Raw genomic sequence first — 25,292 nt, 5'->3', positions numbered from 1 at the left:
TGAGACTGGCAGAATTCGGTGGTGGGTGAGCATGGAAGTGCTGGAGGGTTTGTGGCCTGAACCGTGGGCCAACAGCAGAGCCACACTGAGATGGAGAAGCTGGAGATAGGGTAGGTTCAGAAGGAGGAAATCGGTTCTGCGGCCACGGCCTCCTCCACAGAACCCTTGGATGGGAAGTCCCATGAGAGCTGGGGTCACATCTACTCAGGTCTCTGCTGTGTCCTCAGTGGTGAGCCCAGGGCCTGGCACCTGAGAGCCCTCAATTATCTGCTGTATTAATTTCTAAGGGTTGCCATGACCAATTACTAGGTGGTTTAAAACAACAACATAAACTTATGTTCTCACAGTACTAGAAGTCAAAAGTCTAAAATCAGGGCAGCACCCATAGTTCAGCGGGTAGGGTGCCAGCCACATACACCGAAGCTGGCGGGTTCAAACCAGCCTGGGCCTGCTAAAGGACAATAGCAACAATGACAACAAAAAAAACTGCCAGACGTTGTGGTGGGTGCCTGTAGTCCCAGCTACTTGGGAGGCTGAGGCAAGACAATCGCTTAAGGTTGCTATGAGCAGTGACGCCAGAGCACTCTACTCAGGGCAACAGTTTGAGATTCTGTCTCAAAAAAAAAAAAAGAAAAGAAGAAAAAAAGTCTAAAATCAGGGTATGGACAGGGTTGGTTCCTTCTGGAAGCACCGAGGGAGAATTCATTCCAGGCCGTTCTCCTGGTTTGGGTGGCTGCCAGCAGCCGTGGTGTCCCTGGCTTGTGCCTCTGCCCCCATGGTCACCCTGCCTTCTCTGGGTGTCTGCTCCCCTTCCTTCCTCAGTGGGCTTAGGGCCTACCTTAATTCCAGGAGCTCTCATCTCCAGGTCCTCAATTTAATGATATCTGCAAAAACCCTTTCCCAAATGAGCCTCATTTGCAGGTTCTGGGCATTAGGAGACAGGGATATCTTTGGGGGGCCACGATTCAGCCCACTATGCCCACCTGCATGGATGAATGCAGGCGACTGCTGCTGGACTAAGAGCCAAGGGCAACTCCAATGCTGCGTCAGAAAACAAACCCTTTGCTTTTCAAGCAGCCTTCTTTGGGGGCTGTTTGTATTAACCCTCAGTTTCGGTAAGTTGGTCATTTAGAAGTATGTCCAGAACACAGCATTGCAGGTAGAAGTGACTCACAGTTGATAAGCTGGAGAGAACTTGAGTCATAGTTAAAAGCAGACTTAGCGTTCTGAAGGTGAACATCGATTCGGCCTCATGGCTGAAGCACTCTGGTGCCCCTTTCTGCCAAGACAGACACAGAAATAAATACCTCAGCTGAACCGAGGTTGCACGGCACGGCCTCCAGGCCCGCTCCACTCTCTGGCCTTCTGTTTGGCCACACCTAACTCCTTCCAGGAGCAATGGCTGCTCCCAGCACTGAGGAGCAGCCGTGTTGCTGGAAATGTCTTGCTCAAGTTTGCTGTGACTTCCCATCCCATGCTTGGGGACAGACATCCCACTGCACGCACTGTTTCTCCACAGCTGTGCTGAAGGCCCCTTCCGGAACTACAGGGGATCAGCTGCTAAAGAGAGGGAGGTTTATTTGTGAGTCCCCCTCTCTGCACCTTTGGGCAAAGAGGCTGCAGAGAAGAGGGGAACTTCCGCAGGTCCATGGGGCCCCTGGAAGGTCCCAGGACACCCCTGCTGCCTCTCCAAGGTAACGATAGGCACTGACACTCAGGAACCCAAGGAAGCCCTCCTGAGGTCTTCTAGAAACCCCATCCTACTGGCCGTCCCCATCCAGGGTGAAGAGTCTATCTGCCCTGATTCAAGACCTCCCCAGAGAGAGGAAGGTGACGTTGCAGGGGGACAGGCAGGAAGACATCTGAGGAGCCCAGATGCCAGGCACTCCCACCGCTAGGAACAGTGGCTCCCGTACAGGGATGCACGGAGGTGGCAGGGAGGAACTGGGGCTGTCGCCAGCAAGGCCAAGGCACCCTTCCTGGGTGGTGAGTCTCTCTGATAACCAGAGCTGAGAAAGGCCCCTTCAGTGGAGTCTCTGGCTGAGCCCCCCAAAAGTGGGTGCTGCGCCTGCCGGGCTTTCCAGCTAAAGTTCTCCTGTCATTGTGTGGGCACCAGCGCTATTCTGTTAGTGCCCCAGCTCCCTGGGGCCTCATAACTCGGCTCCCAGGGGCTCCCCTAAAAGCTGCTTTGGCCTGTGCTCAGCTTGTAATAAGGTCCCAAGGCAGCTGAGTTTAAAGACACAATTATGCATTATGGATAAAGGGCAGGTCGCCCTCCCCTGCTGGCCAGCTCGGCATCTGCGCCTGCTCAACGCCTCTGTCAGCGGGCCCTGGCAGGCCTGTCCTCCCCACTGGCGCACAGGGCAGGCCACAGCACCCCTTGATGCCCGCAGTCCCAGGAACGTGGAGAGGCGCCCGCGCTGAGATCCCACTACAAATTGATGAACGTTACCGACCTGCTTCCTCCATCTGTTAGCGGCAATCACTGAGATGCTCCCAAATGCTGGGACTTGGGGGTTAGTTCTTTTTTTCTTTTCCTTTTTGCCTTTTTTCAAATATTTATGAAGAGATTTTCCATTTATCCTGACACGTCTTCTCCACCGTGGGTGTCAGCTGGGAGGGCTCAGACAACAAACTCCAGAAGGTATTTTCCCCAAAGCAGCATCTGGCTGCATTGGCAAGTGCAGCGGGCGGTTTGCTGGGAATTGGCCGAGGCAGAGGGAGGAGGAGCCACAGGCTGGCAGCCCCTGGCCCGGGCTCCCTGGCTCTGGGGTGCCCCTGGGACAGGACTAGGGCTCCCCAAGGTCTGTGCTAGCCAGAACAAACCTGCCTCTCCCCATTCAAAGTCTTTGTCTAATGCCAAAGCTCCCCCACTCTCCCATCCACACCCCTGGGTGGTGACTAGTCTGCCACAGCAGACCTACGAGTCTTCTTTGATGACAATTCTCAGTGGGGCAGGTTGGTGCAGGAGAAGGTGCTGGCTTGGCCCCCATGTGCCTGAGCTCTCCTATCCAGGAGGGCTTCCGGGGGCAGAGCCAGAGCCTCCCTCCATCTCCCAGGTGGGCATACCCTGCCTGCCTCAGGGGAAGGCAGGAAAATGGCAGCACAGCACAACCAGACCAATGGCAGAGGGAGTCAGCTCGGCAGCGGGTCCAGAGATGGCAATGGGAACCTCGCGGGATCTCCCAGGTCACTTGAGCTTAATAGCTGCTTTCTGCACTCACCCAGGGCACAACCAGCCACACTGATGCCAGAAGACCCCAGCCCTCTGTGCCCTGCTAGTGACCAGGGCCAGGCCATATCTGCTGGTGATGAATTCTGGTGAAAACCAAACACTTCCAAGGAGAACATGAGTCGGAGGCATCATGGCCTTATGCCTGGGTTCTTGCCTGGGTTGCCCATTAGGAATCACTTGGGAGCTTTAAAAAAATACTGATGCCCAGGCTCACTGCAGAGTGTCAGGACAGCTGAGAGTGGGGCATATATTTCCGCTCATAAATCTCCCCAGTCATTGTCAAGGGCATCCAGTGTTGAAAACTGTTGAGCTACGGAAAGAATATGTCCTCTGGAGACAATCCTAGACTGGAATCCTAGCTCTTTTCTTTACTAGCTGTAATCTGGAGTAAGTTACTTGTCTTCTTGAAGCCTCAGTTGCATCATCTTTAAAATGGAAATAACACTCACTACCTTTGTTTTGTTTTGTTTTGTTTTGTTTAGAGATAGAGTCTCACTTTTTTGCCCACGGTAGAGTACTATAGCGTCATAGCTCATAGCAACCTCCAGCTCTTGGGCTTAGGTGATTCCCTTGCCTCAGCCTCCCGAGTAGCTGGGACCACAGGTGCCTACCACAACGCCCAGCTATTTTTTGTTGCAGTTTGGCCGGAGCCAGGTTTGAACCTGCCACCCTTGTTATATGGAGCCGGCGCCCTACTCACTGAGCCACAAGAGCTGCCTTTTTATTTTTTAAGAAAAGATTTTTTATTTATTTTTAATTTATTATTAAATCATAGCTGTATACATTAATGTGATCATGGGGTACCATACATTGGTTTTATATACCATTTGACATATTTTCATCACACTGGTTAACATAGCCTTCCTGGCATTTTCTTAGTTATTATGTTGAGACATTTATATTCTACATTTAGTAAGTTTCACATGTACCCTTGTATTTTTTTTTTTTTTTTTTTTTTTTTTGCAATTTTTGGCCGGGTCTGGGTTTGAACCCACCACCTCCAGTATATGGGGCCAGCGCCCTATCCCTTTGAGCCACAGGTGCTGCCCAATAACACTACCTTTGTTATAAAGTGCCCAGCACCTGTAACTGTTCAACAAATTAGAGCTGCTATTAATCATATTCCATCACAATCCCATCTCCTGGGATGACAGAGTGTTGATTGGGGTATGGAGGGGTTGCCAAAAGCAGCTGGGTCCAGGAAGGCACAGAGCCTGCCCTACAGAGCAGCCGTGGGGCCTCACGCCAGTTACAGAAGCTGCTCAGTCACCGGGCAGTACCAGCCCCCTGGTGACAGCACTCCCCACAGATATAGCACCAGTCAAAGAATATTTCTCCTTGAATTTTTAAAGGATCTAGAACATTTAAAATATCTCCTCTGTGAAGCCAATTTATTCCCCATCCCATTTATCTGGAAATGGTGTGTTATCAGATTCAGCTGAGAGCAGAGCCAGATGCAAGTGTCTGAAAATTCTCTGTGCTTGGTGCTGCCTCGGGCCGAGGCAGAACGGAGAAGGCCCTGGGGTGCACTGCAGTCTGGCCAGGGAGCAGGTGCTCCTGGGCAGACACCCCAGCTACCCCTGCAAGAGGCCCCGATATCCCTGGGAGCATCGCTCACTCATTCGATAAATATTATTTATTTTAAATGATGTGCATGGACGAGGGATATCTGCTGATGTCAGACCTCCTTGCCTGGGTCCGTCACGCACTGATATCACCTTCAAATCTCACAACAGCTCCCCAGGGGTGGCAGGTGCCGCCATGCCACTATAAACGGGGGAAAGTGTTTAACTTGCCTTGGTTCCTCTCCTGAACCACACATTGCTGCACTTGTCTGCACAGGAGAATTCAAAGAGAGGAGTTTTGGCAACTGACAGCAATGATTTAGTAATGTCCTTGTCACCTGAAATACCCACATTCATAGGTTTCCAGGGGATAATATGATCCCATAAGGAAGGCCGTGTTGAGGAAAGAAACCAATATTTCTGGATTGGACAAATCAATGGGTTTATAGTACAAAGGGTGCTTGAGTCTGGTGATATCAGTGCTTGTTGGCAGATGAGGATAAGTAACTTAAATGTAATTATCAGGGAGCAAGATAATGAAAGCCATCATTTATTTAGTATGTACTGTATTTAAGTAGAAATTATAAGAGTGGAACATGTATAGAAAGAAGGGAAGAGGAGAGAGAGAGGAGTGGGTGTGGGAGGAGGGAAGGCATTTGGGGGAACCTCACTTAATGTGCGTGATGCAATGGTACATTTCAAAACTATTAGGAAATGAGTATTATTGTGATGGATGTCTTAGTTCAATGTCAGCATTTCACATTGTATATCGAAGCAGTACCCTGAACCCCATAAATGCATCAATGTACAAAGTTATGATTTAATAAAAAATTTAAAAAAAAAGAGTGGGACATGTATCCAGACCCCAAATCAGGCAACTCTTGGCACGTGGTTTACCTTCCCCAGGCCTTCGTTATGTCTTTGGTAACGTGAGTTCAATAATAGCACCTATCTCCAAGAATTTTGGGAAAAAATCAACTGAGTTCATATCCAGCAAAGCATTTATCATGGAGGTTGGCACATTTGAAGAGCCCGGTAAACATTCACTATTGACAATTTGCGTTAATGTTTTCCCTGGGCTTCTTGAATCTGCATAACGATCCCACGAGGCAAGCATTTTGCTGGTGCAGAGAGAGGTTCAGACACGAATCCAAGGCCACACAGCTGCAAATGGCAAAGCAGAACTGGAGGGCTGGGTTAGCCTGCATCTGATGATCTTCCCTTTCTACCTCATCAAAAGGCCTTAGAGAGAAAAGCAACAAAGACCCAGCAGTGATTCAGTGACCAAATCAATCAATCAATCAATAAATAAAATGAGCAGGACTACAGTGGGCAGAGAAGGCAGAGTGCAGAGTCCACAGACAGCTGTGATCCCGCAAGACATCTGCAGTATTAAGGGAGCCCTCCCACCCAGCAGCAAGCACAGCTCCAGGAGGGCCGAGAGCAACCCACACCCACCCCCAGCTGACAGGTGAGAGCCAGGGAGGCGGGACATGAAAGGGAAGGTGTGGTTCTGAAGGCCAGAGTATAGGACCGTCCCTGACCCAAACCTTTCATTCAGCAGCCAGGCACTTAGACCCAAAGTTGCACCTAAAATGCTTCCTCTTCTTTCAGCCCCTGCACAAGGCTGTTATATTTTAGGAATGAAAAGCTGTGCTTTGGTAAAAGCACAAATGACACACGTTCGTGGAAGAATCCACTGTCCCTGACCACATCCCTACCCGCCTCCACACCCCCATTTCAAACGCTTCAGCCTCTGAGCGCAGACAATTTCTTCCTTGGAGTCCTTGTCCACCCTGTGACAGTCGGCTCACTTTCAGAGGCTGGCTGTGGACAAAGGAACCTCTCGGCCTGTTTGTCCTGTAGGGTGTTTTGAAAAGAATGTTCTCAGAATAACCAGCTAACTCTTGAGCGTGCTGGGCCAGACCTTTGGCCAAGCCAGGCTGTTCGTACCAATATGCCCATCAATGTGGCTGGTTTCGGAACACACTCTAGTGGAGGAGACTGCCCAGAACAACTGCCTAGCACAACCCCAAATGGATCTGCACGGGTCTTGGTAAGCCCTTGGACTTTACTCACAATTCATAGGTTGTTGACTGGTTAACAGACAGGAGAAGGCACAGGTATTTCCGAGGGGCCACAAAGCACCTGGGCCAGGGCTAGTCCTCTGCCCTCTGCTGTGGGTCAGCACCAATTCAGCGTGGGGCAGAGGAGCCAGGAGGAAGGAGGCAGGGAGCTCCCAAAGTCGACGGCTTTTAGAACTTGTCATCAGCCCAACTCACTCCTACCTGCTCAGGAAAGAGAAAGCCTGCTCCACCGGACCCAGCTCCCAAGGTGTAGCTCTTTCTTAACTTTTCCATTCTCACATGACTTTGATAGTCATTTGAACTTGATTTCATCTGGCTAAGTATAGAGAGAAGGCAGAGGTGGGCAGAGTGGCCTCTGCACCTTTTGGGGAGTGGGGTACAATATATTAGTGGACAGACCGTGGCTACGCTCTAGCTCAGATGTTTGCACTCTATTTAGCTCCAAGTTCATCATTGACAAAATGGGGGAAAAGGTGTCCACCTTATACAATGGTTATGATTAACTAGAATGAGGCCTATGAAGTGACTGGCACCCAGAGGGCACTCAGTGGACACTGCCTCCCTTCCCCTGCACTGCCCGGAGCTGACCTGGGGTGAAGACAGTGGGTGTGCCACCTGAGCTGGGAAAAGAATGTGGGTCTCCAGCTAACCCTCCCCCCCCAAATGAATGGGCTATCCATGCTAGGCAAAGGAAATGGAATAGGCTTGAATACATAAAGCCAAGTAGCATATTCTGATCTGCACTCTCCCTCAAAGGGACCTACTAAAATACTGAAGAAAAAAAGAAAGTCATTCTTGCAGAGTGCATAATCTGGTGGGGGAAAGGCTGTCAGTACCCAGACTCTCCGGCATTCTCCTTGAATGCTGAGCAGCCTGGATGGGTTGCAGATAAGCTTCCACGCAGAGCCAGGCCCCAGCACCTTCGGGGACGCATCCCCCAGCTTTAGCTAAAGAAACCTGAAATCACTATATGTCTATCCACCTGCAATATCACCCAGGCTCCCCAAATCCCCTCTTTAAGCCCTCTGAAATCACCAAAGCCATCTGCTTTGGGCACAGAAATGAGATATTACAAAAAGTTGCCGCACAGAGGTCATTATTTCTAGAGGACAAAGGGGAAAACAAACCTTTTTAATAAAGGCTTTTGGAGCTGCAGCAGAGAAGGACCTCACTGGAGGAGCTGGTGGAGGGCCTCTCCCTTCTCCCCTGCGTGGCCCTGCTACTCTGACGTGCATGTTATGCAGCGTAAGCGGCCTAACGCTATGTTCCTCTCCCACAGCTGCTCGGGCCGCTGCACCCTGGGGTTGGGATTGTTGAGGGTTCTGAGCTCATTAAGTCTCTGTCTTCACAGGCAAAATAAAGTGAAGAATCGAGGCAATTACCCAAATGATCTGGCGAGGAGGGAAGAAACCACCTTGTGTGGAATAAGCCAGATTGGGGGGACTGGTCCAAGTGACTGGCAAATACGCCTACCCTTTCAGCTGTCCATAGAGGTAATAATGTATGTGACTACTTGTACCCTCCCTGAAAAGTCACATTTACACTGGGCAGCTCTCTGGGAAAAGATGGCAAATGTCCAGATCCTCCAGAACAAGACCAGTCCAGAGCCTCCTCCTAAGCAAGGGAAGGACACAGCCCTGCCTCAAATCTGGAAGTGTCACACAGGAAAAACTCCAGGGTCCTCAGGCAGCAGTTAAATACCATCATTTAGAGTTCTCTAATCCGGCTGAGCAGAAATTTCCAGATTTAAATTGTGCTCACCCAGGCATGATGAATGGTCTCAGACAGTCTTGGGTCTGTTCCAACTCCCTTTGCCGGCGGTCAAGTCCTTATTTGACTCCACAGTCTACACCTTCGCCACCTCAGGACCAAGCGTGGCTGCCAGCAGGGTGTTCAGAGAGGGGCAAACTGCCAACTCTCCAGTGGGGTCCCCCGAATTAACAGGTAGTAACACCACCACAGCCAGGCAGTGCTTGACCATGGCCAAGAGGCTATTTAGCATCTTTGTGTGTGTGTGGTTTTTGGCCAGGGCTGGGTTTGAACTCGCCACCTCTGGCATATGGGACTGGCACCCTACCCCTTTGAGCCACAGGCACCACCCTGTTTAGCATCTTTTAAAAACTCTGGCCTCAAAATCACCCAGACCTGAGCTAAGATCTGACCCCACAACCCTCTAGGTGTGGAATCTTGAGCAAATTACTCAATTGCTCTGCACTTCAGATTCCCCAGGCATGGTCAGGGAGTTCCATGAAACATAGTGTGAGGATTACTTGAGCCCAGGAGTTCCAGACTGGCCTGGGCAACATAGCAAGACCCCCATCTCTATAAAAATAAAAAAAAAATTAGCTGAGCATGGTGGTACATGCCTGTAGTCCTAGATGCTGGGGAGGCAGTGGCAAGAAGATCATCTGAGCCTAAGAATTGGAGGATTCAGTGAGGTATGATCACACCACTGTACTCCAGCCTGGGCAATAGAGGGAGACATCGTCCCTAAAACAAACAAAAAGCAGAGCAGCAGCAACAACAACGAAAATCTTAAAGACAACCAAACAATGAATGCAATATATGTTCCCTAGACGGTGTCAGGCTCTACTATTAAAAAAGGTAGACCGGTAGACCATTTACTGCTTGTTCTGCAAATGGCTACTAAGTGTAAGAAATGTGCAAGGCCTTCTTGACCCTCAAAACAACTCTGAAAGATGGGCTAAAGAAGTGTCTTTCTCCTGGGGGTTTGGGCTTGTTCAGATCACTCTTCCAGTTAGACCTGGAGCCAGCACCAGATGGTGACTGTCTTGGCTCCTGGTCCAGTGCTCTCTCAACTCTCTTGCATGCTCTTCTGAGAGTGGACAGGTGATAGCTGGTCACCTGCAACTCTGATGAATGAAGTTTTCTGGTTTCTCTCCCATGGGATCAAAATGAGGATTGCTTGTTTGAAAGAGGGTCCCGCCACCTGTGCGATATCTCCTCCATCTCATAGGAGCTTAGAGGAAGCTACTGCTCTTCACTCCCTGAACATCAGACTCACTTCCATTTGTTTCTCCCAAAGTCCCTGGGGAAGGCTGCAGGCGGGACCGGATGGAGGGGATGGTCCTGAGTAAGCCAGCAGCTGGCTTAAGATGTCAGTTTTCACACCATGTTTCCAGGTGCCCTGTGGGCTGCAGAGGTGGTGTGGGTGGATGGGTAGCAGCAGTACTCGGGGTCCCTCATTCAACCAGAGCAGTGCCAGCTCCTACCTACAGGGCTAACTGGTAGGAGACCTAGTTTATTTATCTTGGACTTCCATTTATAATTTAATTTGAAACAAGGATTCGATGAAAGAAAGAAAGAAAGAAAGAGAAAAAAGAAAAGAAAAGCTTACAATTCATCTTTCTGGGAGCTTCTGAGAACAGAGCCTAGACTTAATCCTTATGGATGTTAGGGACAAAGGTGGCAGCCTTTTTCTGAGCCAGAGCAAGCCATCTCACATCTGATCCACTCAGACACACACTGGGCAGCTGCTGTGTATAGAATCCCAGACCCGGTGGCAAGTGGGTAAAAGTTAAAAAGAGGTGATAACCTTTGTCCTTTGAGACTTGAAAGGCAGAATAGATATTCCAAAGGCAAACAGAGCCAACGTGTGCTATTTGAAAGAGCCAGTCTGGTCTGGGGTCCTCAGGTTATCTTCCTGTGGTGTTTTTTCCCTTTTATTTATACAATCCATTCCTTCCAATCAAACTATAATTTTTCAAGGGGCAAGAAACACCCCTCGCTCTGCAAACACATGTTTAGCACTTATCATATATGCCAGACACAGGGAAGGCTCAAGATCCAGTGGAGGAGAGAACAGTGACTCCCGGGGATCAGGGGCCCAAGGAGGTGCCACAGAGGGGCTGTGAAGTCAAGGACACCGGACCTCCTGCGAGCCTCCTGGAGGGAAGGGTTTGGAGCTGGGTCTTGAAGGGGAGGAGCCTGCAATAGCTCCCAGAAGAAGGGAGTTTGCCTAGGTTGGGACCCGGCCAGCAGCAAAGGCAATTAAGTGAAGCCAGCAGGGCTTGGGGCAGAGGCTGGCAACAAGGGGAGGAGGTGAGGGAAAACCAGCGAAGCTCCAGTACAGCGAAGGCTAAAGGAAACGAGGATATGGAGGAGGGAAACGGCTGGGGACTGCAACATTCGAACCTCATACAACATGGGTGTTCCTGGACTCTAGCGTAATGTCCCGCCAGCAGTGTGATCACTGACGAGACAGCCCCATCTTCGATGCTAACCTTGCCACCCCTCTAGAAAGCGGAGATCCTCTGTTCTCCCGAAAACTCCTCTCACTGACAGCTCCCTTCTCCCTCAACCCCAAAGTCAGGGAATCTGGAAGAGCTAGCCAGGCAGGAGCCACCTGAGTTGGGAGGTGGGTATTCGCAGGCTGGGTTGGCTTGCAGTGTCTCCCAGCTGTGACCCACATCTGGGACTTCTGGAAATCTGCCCCCAACACTTATTCCCACACTCACGCCTTTACCTTTATCGCCAGGTAAAGGCACAGATCTGCGCAAGGGTTAGGAGTGACATTCTCCGCCCCCCTTACTCCCCCCCCCCCACATACACACAGTCACACTGCACTCATTTAAGAGTCCCCAGGGCCATCTAAGGGAAGGCTGGGTGTCCCGGGTTGGGTAAGAGAGGTGGCAGGAGACGCGGCTCCCTTCGGTCCTACCGGGAACCCTTCCCTCGGCTTCCTTCGCTCTAATAACGTGAATGAATCCTGGGAAGGGAAGAGAGCGCGCGCGAGCGCGTGGAGGGGGGCGAGCGGGAGAGAAAATCCGGCTGGGGGCGAGGGGAGCGCGGGGCCGGGCGGGGGCCGAGGCGCGAGGGGCGGCGCCGAGAGGAGCCGGGAGCCGGAGCCGGGAGCGGAGCGCGGGCCCGGAGCGCGGCGGCGGCGGCGGCGGCGGGGGAGGCGCGGAGGGCGCGGGGCGGAGGCGCGGGCCGAGCGGGGAGGGCGGGCCGAGAGGGAGGAGCCCCCGGCCGCCGCCGCCAGCCCACCGGCGGCCCGGGCAGCCCGCACTCGCTGCCGCGCCTCGGAGTTTGAGCCCCGGCGCGGCCCGAGCGCGGGGTCGGAGCGCGCAGCGCGGCGCCGCCCCCCGGCCCTCGGCCCCCCAGCCCCGGCGCCCCGGGAGCGGCGCGCGGAGGGAGGAGGGCGGGCGGGCGCGGCGGGCCGGGCCGGCGGGCGGCGGACTATGAGGCGCCCACCATGGTGCGATGCGACCGCGGGCTGCAGATGCTGCTGACCACGGCCGGAGCCTTCGCCGCCTTCTCGCTCATGGCCATCGCCATCGGCACCGACTACTGGCTCTACTCCAGCGCGCACATCTGCAACGGCACCAACCTGACCATGGACGACGGGCCCCCGCCCCGCCGCGCCCGCGGCGACCTCACCCACTCGGGGCTGTGGCGGGTGTGCTGCATCGAAGGTACGGCCGGCCCCAGCCCTCCCCCCAACACACACGCACACAGAGAGAGACACACACACGCACACAGCCCGGGGCGCGGGCCGGGAGGGGGTGGGCGCGGCGCCGGCTCCGCGCGAGACACAAAGAGCCGGGGCTGGCGGGCGGGTCCCCTCGCGGCCAGCTGTACACCAGCTCCGGTCCCTCCATCCAGGAGACCTCCCCAGCACACCGATCCCACAAACTCTCCGCTCGCACACGCACACCTCCTTCCCCGCAGACACAATGAAACACGCCGAAACTCACACGCGCGCGCGTATCCCGGGACCCGTGCGATCCCCAGGGGCCGCGCCGGCGCCCCCGGGGGAGGTGGAGGTTGGCGAGGGGGCGGGAGGAGGCTGGGGTTTGGGGGGAGCGGACCGGAGAGGAGGGGAGGGAGGAGGGGGAGGGGTTGCTTGGCAACCGGTGTCTGTGCGATTGCTATGGGAACTGGCCATCCTGGGGCGGGGCCGGCCGGGGGCGGGGCGCGCCGGGGCCGCTCAGCGCTAGCTCCAGGCCCCGCCGAGGGCTGGGAGCGCAGGTGGGGGCTTGGCTCCAGCGGCTTTGGGGGGCAGCCGGGTCACCCGAGCTTGATGCTCGCCACTTCTTTCACAGGGCCGTGGGCCCGCTCCTCTCGGCACGATGGGGGCGGGGGGACAGTGAGGGGAGCGCCACCAAGTCTCTCCCAACTGAAGCAGCGAGCCCTCAGTTGCGGCCCCAGGACAGGGAAGCTGGGGTGACCTCGGCAGGAAACTGGGAGCGCTGGGGCGAGCTGAGTAGTGGAGACTGCCAGGGAGGGGCGTGGTCGCCCGTCGGGGCAGGGCGTGCGACCCCAAGATGCGGTTTGAGGCGGAGTAGCAGATGTGATAAGGTTAGATCGCCTCTGCCCCCTAGGTTGCGTCCCTCGCTATCGGATCCCTCCAGGGGAGGGGCCCCCAACGCCTCCAACGCGGAGATGCGCTCGGCTTCAGCGCCTTCCGGGCGCCCTCCCGCCCGGCTGCGGAACTTGCACTAACAGGTGGCTGTGGGAGGGGCCGTCTTGTCCCCGCTAGGTCGCGCGCAGGTCTGCCGCTCGGTTTGGCTCTCAGATTGGGTACGGATGGTGCGAGTTGGCGGAGCAATCCTTTGGTTTTTAAAAAATCCTCGGACAGAGTTTCCTCTCTTTTTATAACCTTTTCCCCGTGTTAACTCCGCCCCCCCCCCCAGTTCTTTGGGGGAAGTTCTCTCTTATACCTAGCCTTGCTTACTGCAGCCAGCCCCTGCAAATAGTTGAGCGTGGTTGGATCTTGGCGGAGGTTGTAGGGAGCTCTTTAAGCGATAGCCCTTTTCTGGCCGGCTTTGAGCCATCTGAACAGAGGCTTTGTGAAGCTGAGTCTGCTGAGCGAAGTCGAACTTCCTCCTTCCCCCCACTCGAGGCCACACTTGTTCTCATCCAGAATCTTTTTCACCTCTGTCTTCTAGGCCCACTCCCAAATAGGCTGCTTTGCCGTTTGCAGTTTGGAGCTAAATGCCAAGGCTAAGTAGAGACTTTAGGCAGCAGAAATGCACCGTCAGTAGTTCGGGAAACACAGCCACACAAAGGACCGGGTGGGCCCACGATCACACCCTCCTCTTTTCTTTTGAAAAATATCATTTTTGGTGCGCAATTGCTCAGATCACGAACACCTACTCCTCTGCTCTGGAGAATGTACCCACGTCACTACCTGCCACAGCACCAGAGTTGGATACAGAGCAGGGGCTGCAATGCCCCCATGTTCTACCTTCCAAGCCCCACTGGGGGCCATCTGCCCAGTGCAGTCAAGCCACCCGTGCCATCCGAAGGCACACGTGGACCCAAGGCCTTCCAGTTTCCGGGAGGAAATTGGAACTAACTCCTCTACTCCAGCAAGCCAAGCCTCTTTATCAATTCCTCATCCTAATTAGGATTAATGCTGCACTTAGCATCTTGCCAGCTGTTTAGTGCCGTTTGCACTCCTGTGTTCATCAAGAGAGCCCCAAGCTGATCTGGGCAGCTGGCTCCTCTGGCAGAGGGAGCCATCTGGGGGGACTTCACAGAAAGAACTGGGCTGCCTCTATCATTTCCCAAAGCTCAGGGGTCCTGAGGGCCAAACCAGGCCAGATCTGAAGGCCAGAACATCCTCCTAGGTCCCAGGGGTGGGAGAGCTGGTTCAAGGTTCCTTGTTGAGGCTAGAATCATCATGGTAGTCCCTCACCCTGGGTGGGAGCTGCCGGTTTATCTCATAAAAGCACATCAGGAGAGCAACAGCTCTCAGCTGTCTGGCACCGCCTATGAAGCTTCCACCTGTCAGCAAGTGGTCAGGGCTGAGACCTGAGCAACACTTTAACCCCAGTTCTTCCTGGGGGCGCGAAGGGAGGATTACCTCCGTGTTCAGTTTGTGGATAAAATGCATTAATTACACCAGTCCTCTTACACAGTACCCCAAAATATAATGTCCAAACCAAAATTAAAAAAAAAGAAAAGAAAAAGCGGAACTGAAACTGAGCAAATATTGCAGCAGGCAGCTAATAAAACTGTGGATGCAACAGCAGAACCCTGAAGGGTTTGCTGGCAACTCAAACACAGCAGATTCAGTTTCCTGGTTGTTTCTCATAAATGATGTCAGGCCATCAGAGCCCAGCCCTGGGTGTACTGAAGACGCCCAAGCAGACTGGCAGGGCTGCGTGGAGACTGCTGCTCCCCACTTCTGCAGGGCTGACCTCACCTCAGACTCTTTCTAGCCCCCAAAGCTGTGTCTCCCCTTCTACCCACCCCTCTGTTGGAAAGTGTCGATGCTCAAGTACGCAGAGCCTTGTGTGCGCATTGCTGTGTGGTGTGCCCACGACAGCCCTGTGTGGGTGCTGCCTTCACCCCCATCTGCAGATGAGAGAACAAGGTGCAGAGAGGTTCGGGGACTTGCCCAGAGGCACCCAGGTAGGGGGCAGCTGGGCCAGATTTGAGCCTTTGTCTCACTACAAAGCCTTTCCCACCATATCATCCTGCCTTTCCCCAAACAGCTTCTGGGTTGCCATTAAAAATAGAATGAAGTACTTGACTGCCCAGTGGAGCCCAGCTCTGAGGTCGGCTGGCCGAGGCACGAAGGCATTTAGAAGCGAGACTATGCACAACCAATACACAAATTGCATAACACATTCTTCTCTCTCTCTCTGTCTTTGTGTCTCTTTCCATCTCTCTATCTGCCTTCTCTTTCTGTCTCTTTTTCTCTCTCCTGTGTCCTGCACTGGCCTATCTCTGCTACCTGTCATCTGCCCTTCCTCCTCCTGAGACCTTCACCTCAGTCTCTATGTCTCTGGTGACACCTAGCCAGGGTTGAAGACATAGGAAAGGGATGATTTATCTTTCTTCAATCAAAGGCATCATCAATCAACATTTGTTCAGTCGCTAATGCATTTTTTAATTAGATGGGTGTAAGCATGTAGACAAACAGCAAAGAATGTACCCTGTAGGCCAGGAACAGAAGACCCCACATAGACACAGAGAGGAAGAAGAGACTTGGCCCAAAGGGCAGCGGCTGTGACCACATTCTGAGCCCCCAACACCTGCTGCTAACTCTGGAGTGCTTACCCAGTTACTGTGCTGCCATGAGGAGGGCAAACAAATGGTTCTAGCAAATCTCAGCCTCAGCAGTGCCCGTCCACTCACATGTCCCCCACGCCACCTAGCTCTGCCAGAGCATTAAGATGGCAGCCTTGATACCAGGGGTGGCCCCTGTTCCTGCTCTGTGCCAGATTTGTGTTGGGCACTGCAGGGGAAGGTACAGAGAAGGTTCTAGAACCTGAAAGTGAGAGTCCCCCAATCATGTTCACCTTCCTCACCTGGGCAGCACCCTGTACACCAGTACACCCTTTATTCACACCATGTCACACAGAGAAAAGTGAAATCTTAGCACTGTACCCTGGGGTTTGGAAGGAGAGGACAGCCATGGATGCCCCACTCCCTGAGGGCTCCAGCTGCCCCAAGCCCTGCCCGGGTGCTCACAGGTGGAGAGCTCACTCTTCCAGCAAACCTGGAACTATCAGAGTAGATCACCTGGGAAGCTCAACTTCAAACCACATGCCTGACATGGGACCATGCAGAGAGGTTTGATCCACCCACTCTAGGTACATGCAGCATGGGGCCAGAAATTTTCCTATCTGTACTGGCTTCCATTTTCTCTTGCAGTAACCCATAAGCAGCCTGTTCATTCAGGCCCAGGTGATGACAGAACAGTACTCTGTTTCCATGTGCTGAGGGCCACCAAGTTGTAACTTCCCTCTCAGGCCTTCCTTTGCCCTCTGGTGTTAATAAGACATGTAACAGCCATCACTTATTAAAGACCTTCATGCAATACTCACATTAGTTCATGTAATTGCCAACAACTCTTCAAGGTAAATAATAATTATCTGCTTTTATAGGTGTAGAAAATGAGGATTAAGATGTCTACCGCTCCCGAGTATTACCTTCCACTGCCCGGATCACAGCTGAGGTTGATCATATGAGCCCTTCTTTCCACTGCTCAGGGGTAATTCTTCATTTCAATCTTTATTTTACACAAATTTGGGAAGGGTCAGGTAAGGGGAGGGATTGTTACAAGTCAGCGCAGGACAACATTATAAAATATGGTAGACTCGGTGGCTTAAACAACAGATATTTATTTGTCATAGTTCTGGAGGCTGTGAAGTCCAAGATCAAAGTGCCGACTGATTCAGTTCCTGATGAGGGCTCTCTTTCTGGCTTGCAGATGGCCATCTTCTTGCTGTGTGCTTATTTTATGGAGAGAGAGGGGACTGGCTCTTTGGTCTCTTCTAAGGGCACGGATTTCATCATGAGGACACTTCTACTACCCTCACAACCTCATCTAAACCTAATTACTTCCCAAAGTCCTGTCTGCAAATACCATTGTTCACATTGAGGATTGAGCCTTCAACATATGACTTGGGAGGGATACAAACATGAAGTCCATAACAGGAGTGTTCCCCCTTCCTATCCCTGCTCCATAATTGGTGCTCACTCTCCAGTGGTTCTGGATGGGGCCCTGGAGGTCCCTTCTCAGATCTGTCTTCTTTTTTTTTTTTTTTTTTTTGTAGAGACAGAGTCTCACTTTATGGCCCTCGGTAGAGTGCCATGGCCTCACACAGCTCACAGCAACCTCCAACTCCTGGGCTCAAGCGATTCTCTTGCCTCAGCCTCCAGAGTAGCTGGGACCACAGGCGCCTGCCACAACGCCCGGCTATCCTTTGGTTGCAGTTTGGCCGGGGCCAGGCTTGAACCCGCCACCCTCGGTATATGGGGCCGGTGCCCTACCGACTGAGCCACAGGCGCCGCCCCAGATCTGTCTTCTCTTAATGGTCTACTCTCCATCTCTTTTCTTCCCTCCTCTATTCTTTATTCCTTTCTCTCTTCTGGAGCTAGTTGACTTAGTGACAAGAAGCCAAGCATCTAAGTCAGAGGTTCTCAACCTTCCTAATGCCATGACCCTTTAATACAGTTCTTCATGTTGTGGTGACCCCCAACCATAAAATTATTTTCATACATCTGTATTTGTACGGGGTGTATGTGATGGTTTTAGGTGATCCCTGTGAAAGGGTCGGCCGACCCCCAAAGGGGTCACAACCCACAGGTTGAGAACTGCTGGTTTAAGTGGACCCCAGGCTGGGAACTGACTTGATGGTGCCCCCTCTGAGCCAGCTTTGGAGGAGCCCCATGTCGGGGCTTCTGAAAGGCTCAGTAGGAAAATCAGCAGGTCTTCAAAACAAATCCTCTATACCAGTCTCCACAGATGGCTCAAACTCTGAGGGTTTCCAGAACATAGTCCCAGAAGTATAATATCTAATAAGAAGGGGGCTCAGGTCACCTGCTCCAGGGTCTCAGAAGGGAGGGAGACAAAGAACAGCCCAGCAAGACTGGAGCAGCAGTGTGCTCAGAAGACAGCCTGGTGGGCCTCTCTGTCTCCTCATTTGAAAATGGAGCCCGGCTGGCCTGGAGGTTTCCTCCCATCTCTGACTTTCTGCCACCCAAGCCCCAGAGAGTCCCCATGCATAGCTTCCATGCTGAATCTGGTTCAATTTGGTCTTATTGAAGGTTCATGCACATGGAGAGGGTTTTCTCCAGCTGGAAGAGCTTTCGAGATTACTGAGTTCAGTGGTTTTCAGCTTTTCCTCTCCTGAGACATGAGTGGGATGTAAGTGACCTGCCTGCCAGGCGCATTTCTACTCATTCATTCATCCATTCAGTACCTGCTCATTGAGCACCTGGTCCATGTTAGACATGTGAGCCTCCAGGTCACAGCTGTGGACAGGACAGACAGGTCCCTGTTCCTCTGGGACTGACATTTGCACAGGCACTTCCTGGTGTTGACTGGGTTCATGATGAAAGCAGAGCAGGGGTGTGTGCACCGAGGGGTTGGGGAGAGCCACTGCCAGCAGTGGAGGGATCAGGAAGAGCTATTAAGGAAGCTTGTGTTTAAACCTAAACCTAAGCCACAAAAAAAGAGCTGAAGGAAAACCTTCCAGAAAGAGGAGGAAGCAAGCCAAGGTCCCCCAGTCAGGGAAGAGCCTGGGAGCTGGCTCCAGGGAGGTTCTGAGGTCAGGACCAGGGCGAGGGCCTGTGTGATTTTACACGAGACTTCTGCTGTGGGGGGTCAAACAGGTGGGGAAAGTACTCTGAGCTATGTTTTTAGAAGACCCTCCAGCTACACGTGGAGAGTGGAGAATCCAAGTGGCAGTGGGGCCAAGAGGAGACACAGCTGGACGTGGCTGTAGGTGACCAGACTGCAGACCAGGGCTGAACAGCAGCAGCAGACACGGGAGAAGTGGGAGGGAAGACTGGAAGGGGAGCAAGGAATGAAGGGAGACTGTCCAGGTGTGGGGGCTATGTCAGGTGGTGGCACCACATCCCAAGGGGGTAAGGGAGAAGGAGTGATTGTGGGGAAGAAAATCAAGGGTTACTGACCTCGTGGGGGGTTCCCAGATTCTGTTACTATTACCTGACACTCAAATGTAGACCAGAAAGTTCCAGGGGGCATGGAACTCAGGAGTGCCATGATCTCTCGAGGTAGCCCCAGGGGGTATGGGTCCATCATCAGCTGCCCCTTACCACTGGACAGGTCTCTCTGCTGAGGTTTGGGCAGGACCATTCTTCACTGTGGGGGATAGTTGGTGTGATGTAGGAACCAATGCCCCAGTGGCACTCGTCCTTCAGGCCTGACAACCAAAAATGTCTTCAGACGTTGCCACATGTCCCTGAGGTGGGGGACACAATTGCCCCTGTGAAGAAACATGAGTCTCGGGGAAAGCGTCATTTAGCTCAACAGAGGGCAGAGTGGGAAAGCCCAATTCCTGGGAGCTGCCAGAAACACCACTCATTTCAACCTTTCAAGAAAGCATTTTTAACACAAATAAGGGGCTGCAATCCTATTATCGAGATGACCTGGTGTCTGCTTCAGGTGCTGGCTCGATCCGATATTAATAACAATACTTGCCCGGCCTGCAGCGCCCAGCACACGTCGGTGCTGGGGCTGAGAACTGCTGATACAGTCCCATCCTTACATTGCAAGGCCAAGGAAACTCAGGACCAGCAAGGCAGAGTGACTTAGCCAAGGTCATAGGGCTTGTTAGCCACAGAGCCAGGTGCAGAAGTGGATGTGGGGCTGCCCGGTTAGGGCTCCATCCCCCATATTGTCTCCCCTTGGGCAGGTGCCTGGGCCAAGGTTGGACATCAACCAGCCACCATAACATGGGACAGCAACAAAAAAGTGCAGAATGAAGACAAACTCACTCCTGCCGGTCCCTCTGTGCCACGCTCATTGCCCCTACAACCGGTGTCCTGAGTTGGGGTTATCCTGCACACACTGTCATAGAAACAGCCTCTCCCTCGGCAAGTACATTCTTGCCGTCCCCCAGGGATGTGAGGACAGCTTCAAAAAGGGAGCAAACTGGTTCTGACCCCCAGGGAGGGGCCCCAAGCACCCCCCCACCCCCGATTCTCACATGAGACCCTCTTTTCTGAACTGCAATTCAGGTCATGGTAACAGATGAAGAAGGCCTTTTTCCCTAACATATCAATTTCTTTTTTTTTTCTTTTCAGTTTTTGGCTGGGGCTGGGTTTGAACCCACCACCTCCAGTATATGGGGCCAGCGCCCTCCTCCTTTGAGCCACAGGCGCAGCCCAATATCAATTTCTTCATTTGAAAAACTTTTCAAAGCTGGGAAAATTGCATCCCATGATTTTACTCTGTTCTTCCTGCTTCAACCATAAAAGAAAAAAAGGAAGAAAGGGATAAGATAAATAATAAAAGAAGCAAGGGGCTGGGGTGGATGTAAAAATAAAAGTAGGAGAATAAGGTGGTGAAAGAGTCCCATTAGTGTGTGCAAACCTGCGGCCCAGCCAGGGGGTGGTGGCTGAGGGAGGCTACAGATTTGTCTCTGAGTGTCCTGGGGGCCAGGACAAAGAGAAGGGAATGACCAGACAGAAGTTTCACAAAGTACATATAATGAAAGGGAAATATTTCATAAGAGAAGCTCGGCTCTTTCTGATGCAGAGGCCTGGAAGAAATGATGTCCTTTATACAAGGGACATCAAAGGACATTCTATCACAGTAAAAGGGACTCCATGGAAAAGGCAGCATGAGGCAGGGGAAAGAGGCCAAGTTTGGGAATCAGACACCTTGCGTTCAAATCCCCATTTTGCCAGGGAGCTGTGTAGCTTTGGGCAGGTTAGTTACCCTCTCTGAGCTGTTGTCCATGTGTCTAGAAAATGGGTAATGAGGCAGCAAATGGGAAAGGACCCAGCGCACACCTGCAGAGTGTTTGTGAGGACATCTCTGGGTGGAAAGGGCACTGTCCCTGCTGTCCCTGGCACCTGCATTCCACGAGGCTCCTGGGGGTAAGTGGGATGTGTCCAGTGAGGTGGTGCCAGAGAAGGGACTTAGCTGCCCCCCACATTCACAGGGGACCCTTCTAGGGAAGCTCTCAGGTCTTTGCACAGTAGACAGTACCATCCCCACAGACTGGGCCCTCCAGTGGGCTCCAGAGCAGGGTAGAGGGCACCGTCATGCTATCCTTGGCACCATGTCCTCAACCCCACCCCACCCCCCACCCCCACCAAACTTCCCTGGAGTCATGCTGGGATCCAAGAGACAGAGAGGTAATTGGGTCCAAAGAATCCTCCGAGTGTGTCTTCTGCCCTAAAGTATCAGGACCACTCATCCTGGTGTGGGATCCCACGTCCACCCCCTCCCAAGATGTCTCTCCATCCTTCAAGCCAGCATCCTCTGTGGAGCCAGCCCCAGCTCTTTTCTTGGGTCTTTCAAATGTCCATGTCCCCATGGCTTCACTGCACCTGGCCTGGGAGGGCTCTGGATTCTAACTGAAGCTGCTCTTCTCCTACCCTGACACCCCACCCCCAGGGCTGCAGACCAGAGCAGAGTCTGCATTCACCACATCCAGCCCATAGAGGCTCAGCAATGCTGCTCTGCTGTCCTCCCTTGTCTCCACATCGCCCCATTTCTGAAAGAGAATATGGAAAGGCCAAGGCCAAGGTGGGTGGACTCAAGCCTCAGATAAGGCCTAGGAAAAACCAAATATCTAAAAATCATCAGTCTCCTTGGCCCACCCACCACCAGACTCTGTCTCCTCCTGGCCCCAGGGACACGGCCAAGGACTAGATGCTTGTCCCAGCTCACTGTCTCTGCCCCCCATTGGTCCACATGGAAGCATTAGCATCCAATGGCCAGCCCTGAAGTTGCAGGGACCCGGATTTGAGTCAGGGCTGTGCCACTTGTGAGTGGTGTGTATTCAGACAAATTGCCTAACCTCTCTGAACTCCAGTTCCTTCATTGTAAAGCCGGGGCATCACTGAATCAACCCTTTTGTTGAGAAAGCTTATTAGAAAATGTGCAAAATTCTCCGTTCTAGTGCCTGGCACCTTGTAAATGTTCAAAACATTTCATCACTCTCTCCTTTTTCCATGTTTCCTGAACCTTGGAAGTTTTCCCAGAGAAATAAGTTGCCCAAACTCTGGAGCCAACCTGAGCAAAGCCCATGTCAGCACACTGACCTCCAGGGTCCAAGAAAGGAGGAAGCTGAGCCTCCCCCAGTGGGGACCCTGGTGCCGCTCATCACTTCTCAGGGGCAGGACCTCTCTGAATGGCTGAGGCTGTCAATCAGGAACTGAAATAGGGGCCAGCACCATGCAGAGTCCAGGGCAGTGTGTGCCCAGTGTAACATTTTAGGGTGTGGCAAGCCTGCCGAGTACCCTAGCATGGCCCTGAAGAGGCCAAAAGGAACTGGGGAGCTTCCAGTAGCCTTGGGGCCCATATTGCTGCCCAGAGACAGAAGACAGAGCTGAGGGAGGGCAGGTGTAGCTCAGTCCACGCATCGCACCAACACTTACCGACACCTGCTGCTGCGAGCATGAGGCTGCAGCTGTGAGCTCCCCGCATGGCAGGATAAGGCCCAAGACATGGGAGGACAGTGCCAGGGTATGAAAACCGGCAGAATAGGAGTCAGGGGACCTGTGGCCTGGTCCTGATCTGCCACTGGCCACCTGGATAGACTTTGGCGTGTGCCTTATCCTCCTGAAACCTCTGTTTCTCTGCTGTCACACTGGCAAATAATACCTGCCCTTCCCTCCCTTCTCCCTCTACCCACTTCCCTTCCCTTCTCCTCCATCACTTCTCCCTCCTCCCTACAGCTCTCCTCCCTCCTCTCTCTACTTCCCTCAGCTTCCATCATCCCTTCCTCCTGCCTCAATCCCTTCCCCCTCCATCCCCTCCCTCCTCCCTCTCTTCTCCTTTCTCCTCCCTCCACCCTTCTCTCCTCCATCCCTTCCTCTGACCTCCAACCCTGCGTCCTCTCTGCATCCTCCAGCCCTCCTCTTTCCTCCTCCGTCCTTCCCTCTAGCTTCCCTCTCTCTTCTCTTCATTCATCCTTTCTCCTCCCTCCCTGCATCTTCCATTCCTCTCTGCTCCACCCCCCCCACCAACCGCAGGGTCATGTGAATTTCCAACCAGAGGACATTTGAGAAGTGCTGTGAGCAGCACAGTGGCTGTGCTGCCACAGAGGGACTCAGAGGAGATGGTGACTTCAGGCTTGTTTCTTGGAAGCACTCTTGGCTTTGGCCTCTTTTCCCTCTGACACCTTGGCAAGGATGAGCTTGCTCGTAGTAGCCTGGGCCCAGGAGGCTGTGCTACCGGCTGGCGTGATCTCATTTGGAGAGCATCTCCCCCTTCCTCCCTCACCTGGTCAGTCACTAGACCATCCCACAGGAAAAGTGAGCCTGCTAGCGCCCAGCACAGTGCTGACCACTGCAGAGGCAGAGGGAGAATCCCTTTCCAGTGACACGCCCCGAGGGTTCCTTGCACCCTCTCCATGCAGGGCTCTACCTCCGGGGCCCACTCCACCCTTGCCCTCCCCTTCTCTTCACCTCACCCCACCCAGCCCTGCCATCTCGCCCCAGTGCCCAAAAGCAGTGTCTGGCCTGCCTCCCCTCCCCACTGCCAGCTCTCTCCACACACAGCCAGGAAGACCATGGAAAATATAAACCAGAGCCTGTCATCCCCCAGCCACACACCCTTCAGAGAGGCTGCATAAGGTCATTCATTCCCTAATAACCGGTGCCCCAAGCTCTAGCTCCACCCTGCCCTCTGACATCTCCCCCTGGAGCCCCGCTGTGCGGAAGGGAGTTGGAAGGCAGCATCTGACAGTTAATAGGACAGGGTGGGGCGGGTCCTCCTGCACCCTCTGCTGGATCTGTGACCCTGTCCTCAGTTTCTCTGTGCCTCAGTTTTCTCATGGGCAACATGGAGATATGATAGACTCACCACCACCACCACCCTACTAGAAGGTCCCAAAGAAGAAGTGAGATTGCCATGGAAAGTGCACAGTGGGTGGCTGTCATTTGGAGAGCTGTCTTTGATGTCTGGGGGAGCTGCACAAAGGGCCTTCCCTTCCCAGTTCGAGAGGTGACTCAATTCTACACGCAGTAGGCAGCGTTGAGGGGTTTATGCTGAGACTCCTCCGTGGGGCAGTTAGGTTGGAGCCTAGAGATCTTCCAAGAGGCCACTGTGGTTGTCCCCGGAGTGCAACGGGGAGGGGCTGAGCTGAGGCAGTGGTGCTGAGGAGGCCATAGCTGTTGGATGTCCAACAAGAACGGGTGGATTCCAAAGACTTCAGGGTGTGGGGCTGGGGGAAGGCAGGTGAGAGAGGCAGGAAGCTGGAAAGATGCCCCGAGCCCAGCCAGCCTAACTGGACAGTGGAGCTGTTTCCCAAGACCCAGAACAAAAGAAGGGAGCTTAGCTTTAGATGAAGTGGTAACAGCGCACGCCTGTCTACAGGGCGCAGGCCGGGCTGGGGGCTCAATGTAGGATTCACCTGCTGGATGGGTGGACACCATTCCCTGTGATGAGCCACCAGACTGTCAAGGCTGAGTGCTTTGGGTTGCCTCGTGGGACAAACGGCACCGTGGCAGTGTATTTTCTGAACCAAATCTCAGGGTTCAGACCAGGCAATGGAATTATTGTTGTTGTGGGCACAAGAGGCAACCCAGGGGGCACTGGAGCCCAGATTGCTGAAGTGTTGGCGCTCAAGAAGTTGGAGGAGGGATGCTCTAGAAATGCCCAGACCCTGGTCATATGTCATGTGCAAAGGATCTAAGATGACAGGTGTCACCAGGGCTGGGACTTGTGCAGTCACACAGAGCCCTGCGCTTGGAAGGCCCCAGCTCACTTCATGCTGTGCTATCACTGTCTGGAAATTTTTTATCATTTTTGGACCAAAGAACCCGTATTTTTATTTCATACCAGACCAGCTGGTTCTGGGGACCCTGTTCTACCCTGAGAAGACTGATCAGGAGACGAGTAAGAAAGCTGGCCCGGGAGGGAGGAAGCTGAAACCAGACCTCACCTCCCTCTTGCTTTTTCTTTTCTTTTCTTTTTTTTTTTTTTTTTTTGAGACAGAG

At 53.1% G+C, this 25,292-nt stretch overlaps 1 protein-coding gene across 1 annotated transcript in view; it reads left to right on the top strand.

Annotated features, from left to right (window-relative positions):
* The first annotated feature begins 11,869 nt into the window (after positions 1-11,869).
* Positions 11,870-25,292, top strand: part of CACNG4 (calcium voltage-gated channel auxiliary subunit gamma 4) — a 56,909-nt gene continuing 43,486 nt past the window's right edge. Inside the window, exon 1 of the mRNA XM_053569146.1 lies at positions 11,870-12,322. Coding sequence (XP_053425121.1) covers positions 12,103-12,322 — 220 coding nt within the window. The 5' untranslated portion in view covers positions 11,870-12,102. The remainder of the gene's footprint in view (positions 12,323-25,292) is intronic.

The sequence above is a fragment of the Nycticebus coucang genome, chromosome 18 (assembly GCF_027406575.1).
Source record: "Nycticebus coucang isolate mNycCou1 chromosome 18, mNycCou1.pri, whole genome shotgun sequence".
In the NCBI taxonomy this organism is placed as follows: Eukaryota; Metazoa; Chordata; class Mammalia; order Primates; family Lorisidae; genus Nycticebus; species Nycticebus coucang.
The sequence above is the reverse complement of the archived record's forward strand: the minus strand, read 5'-3'. Positions and strand labels throughout refer to the sequence as shown.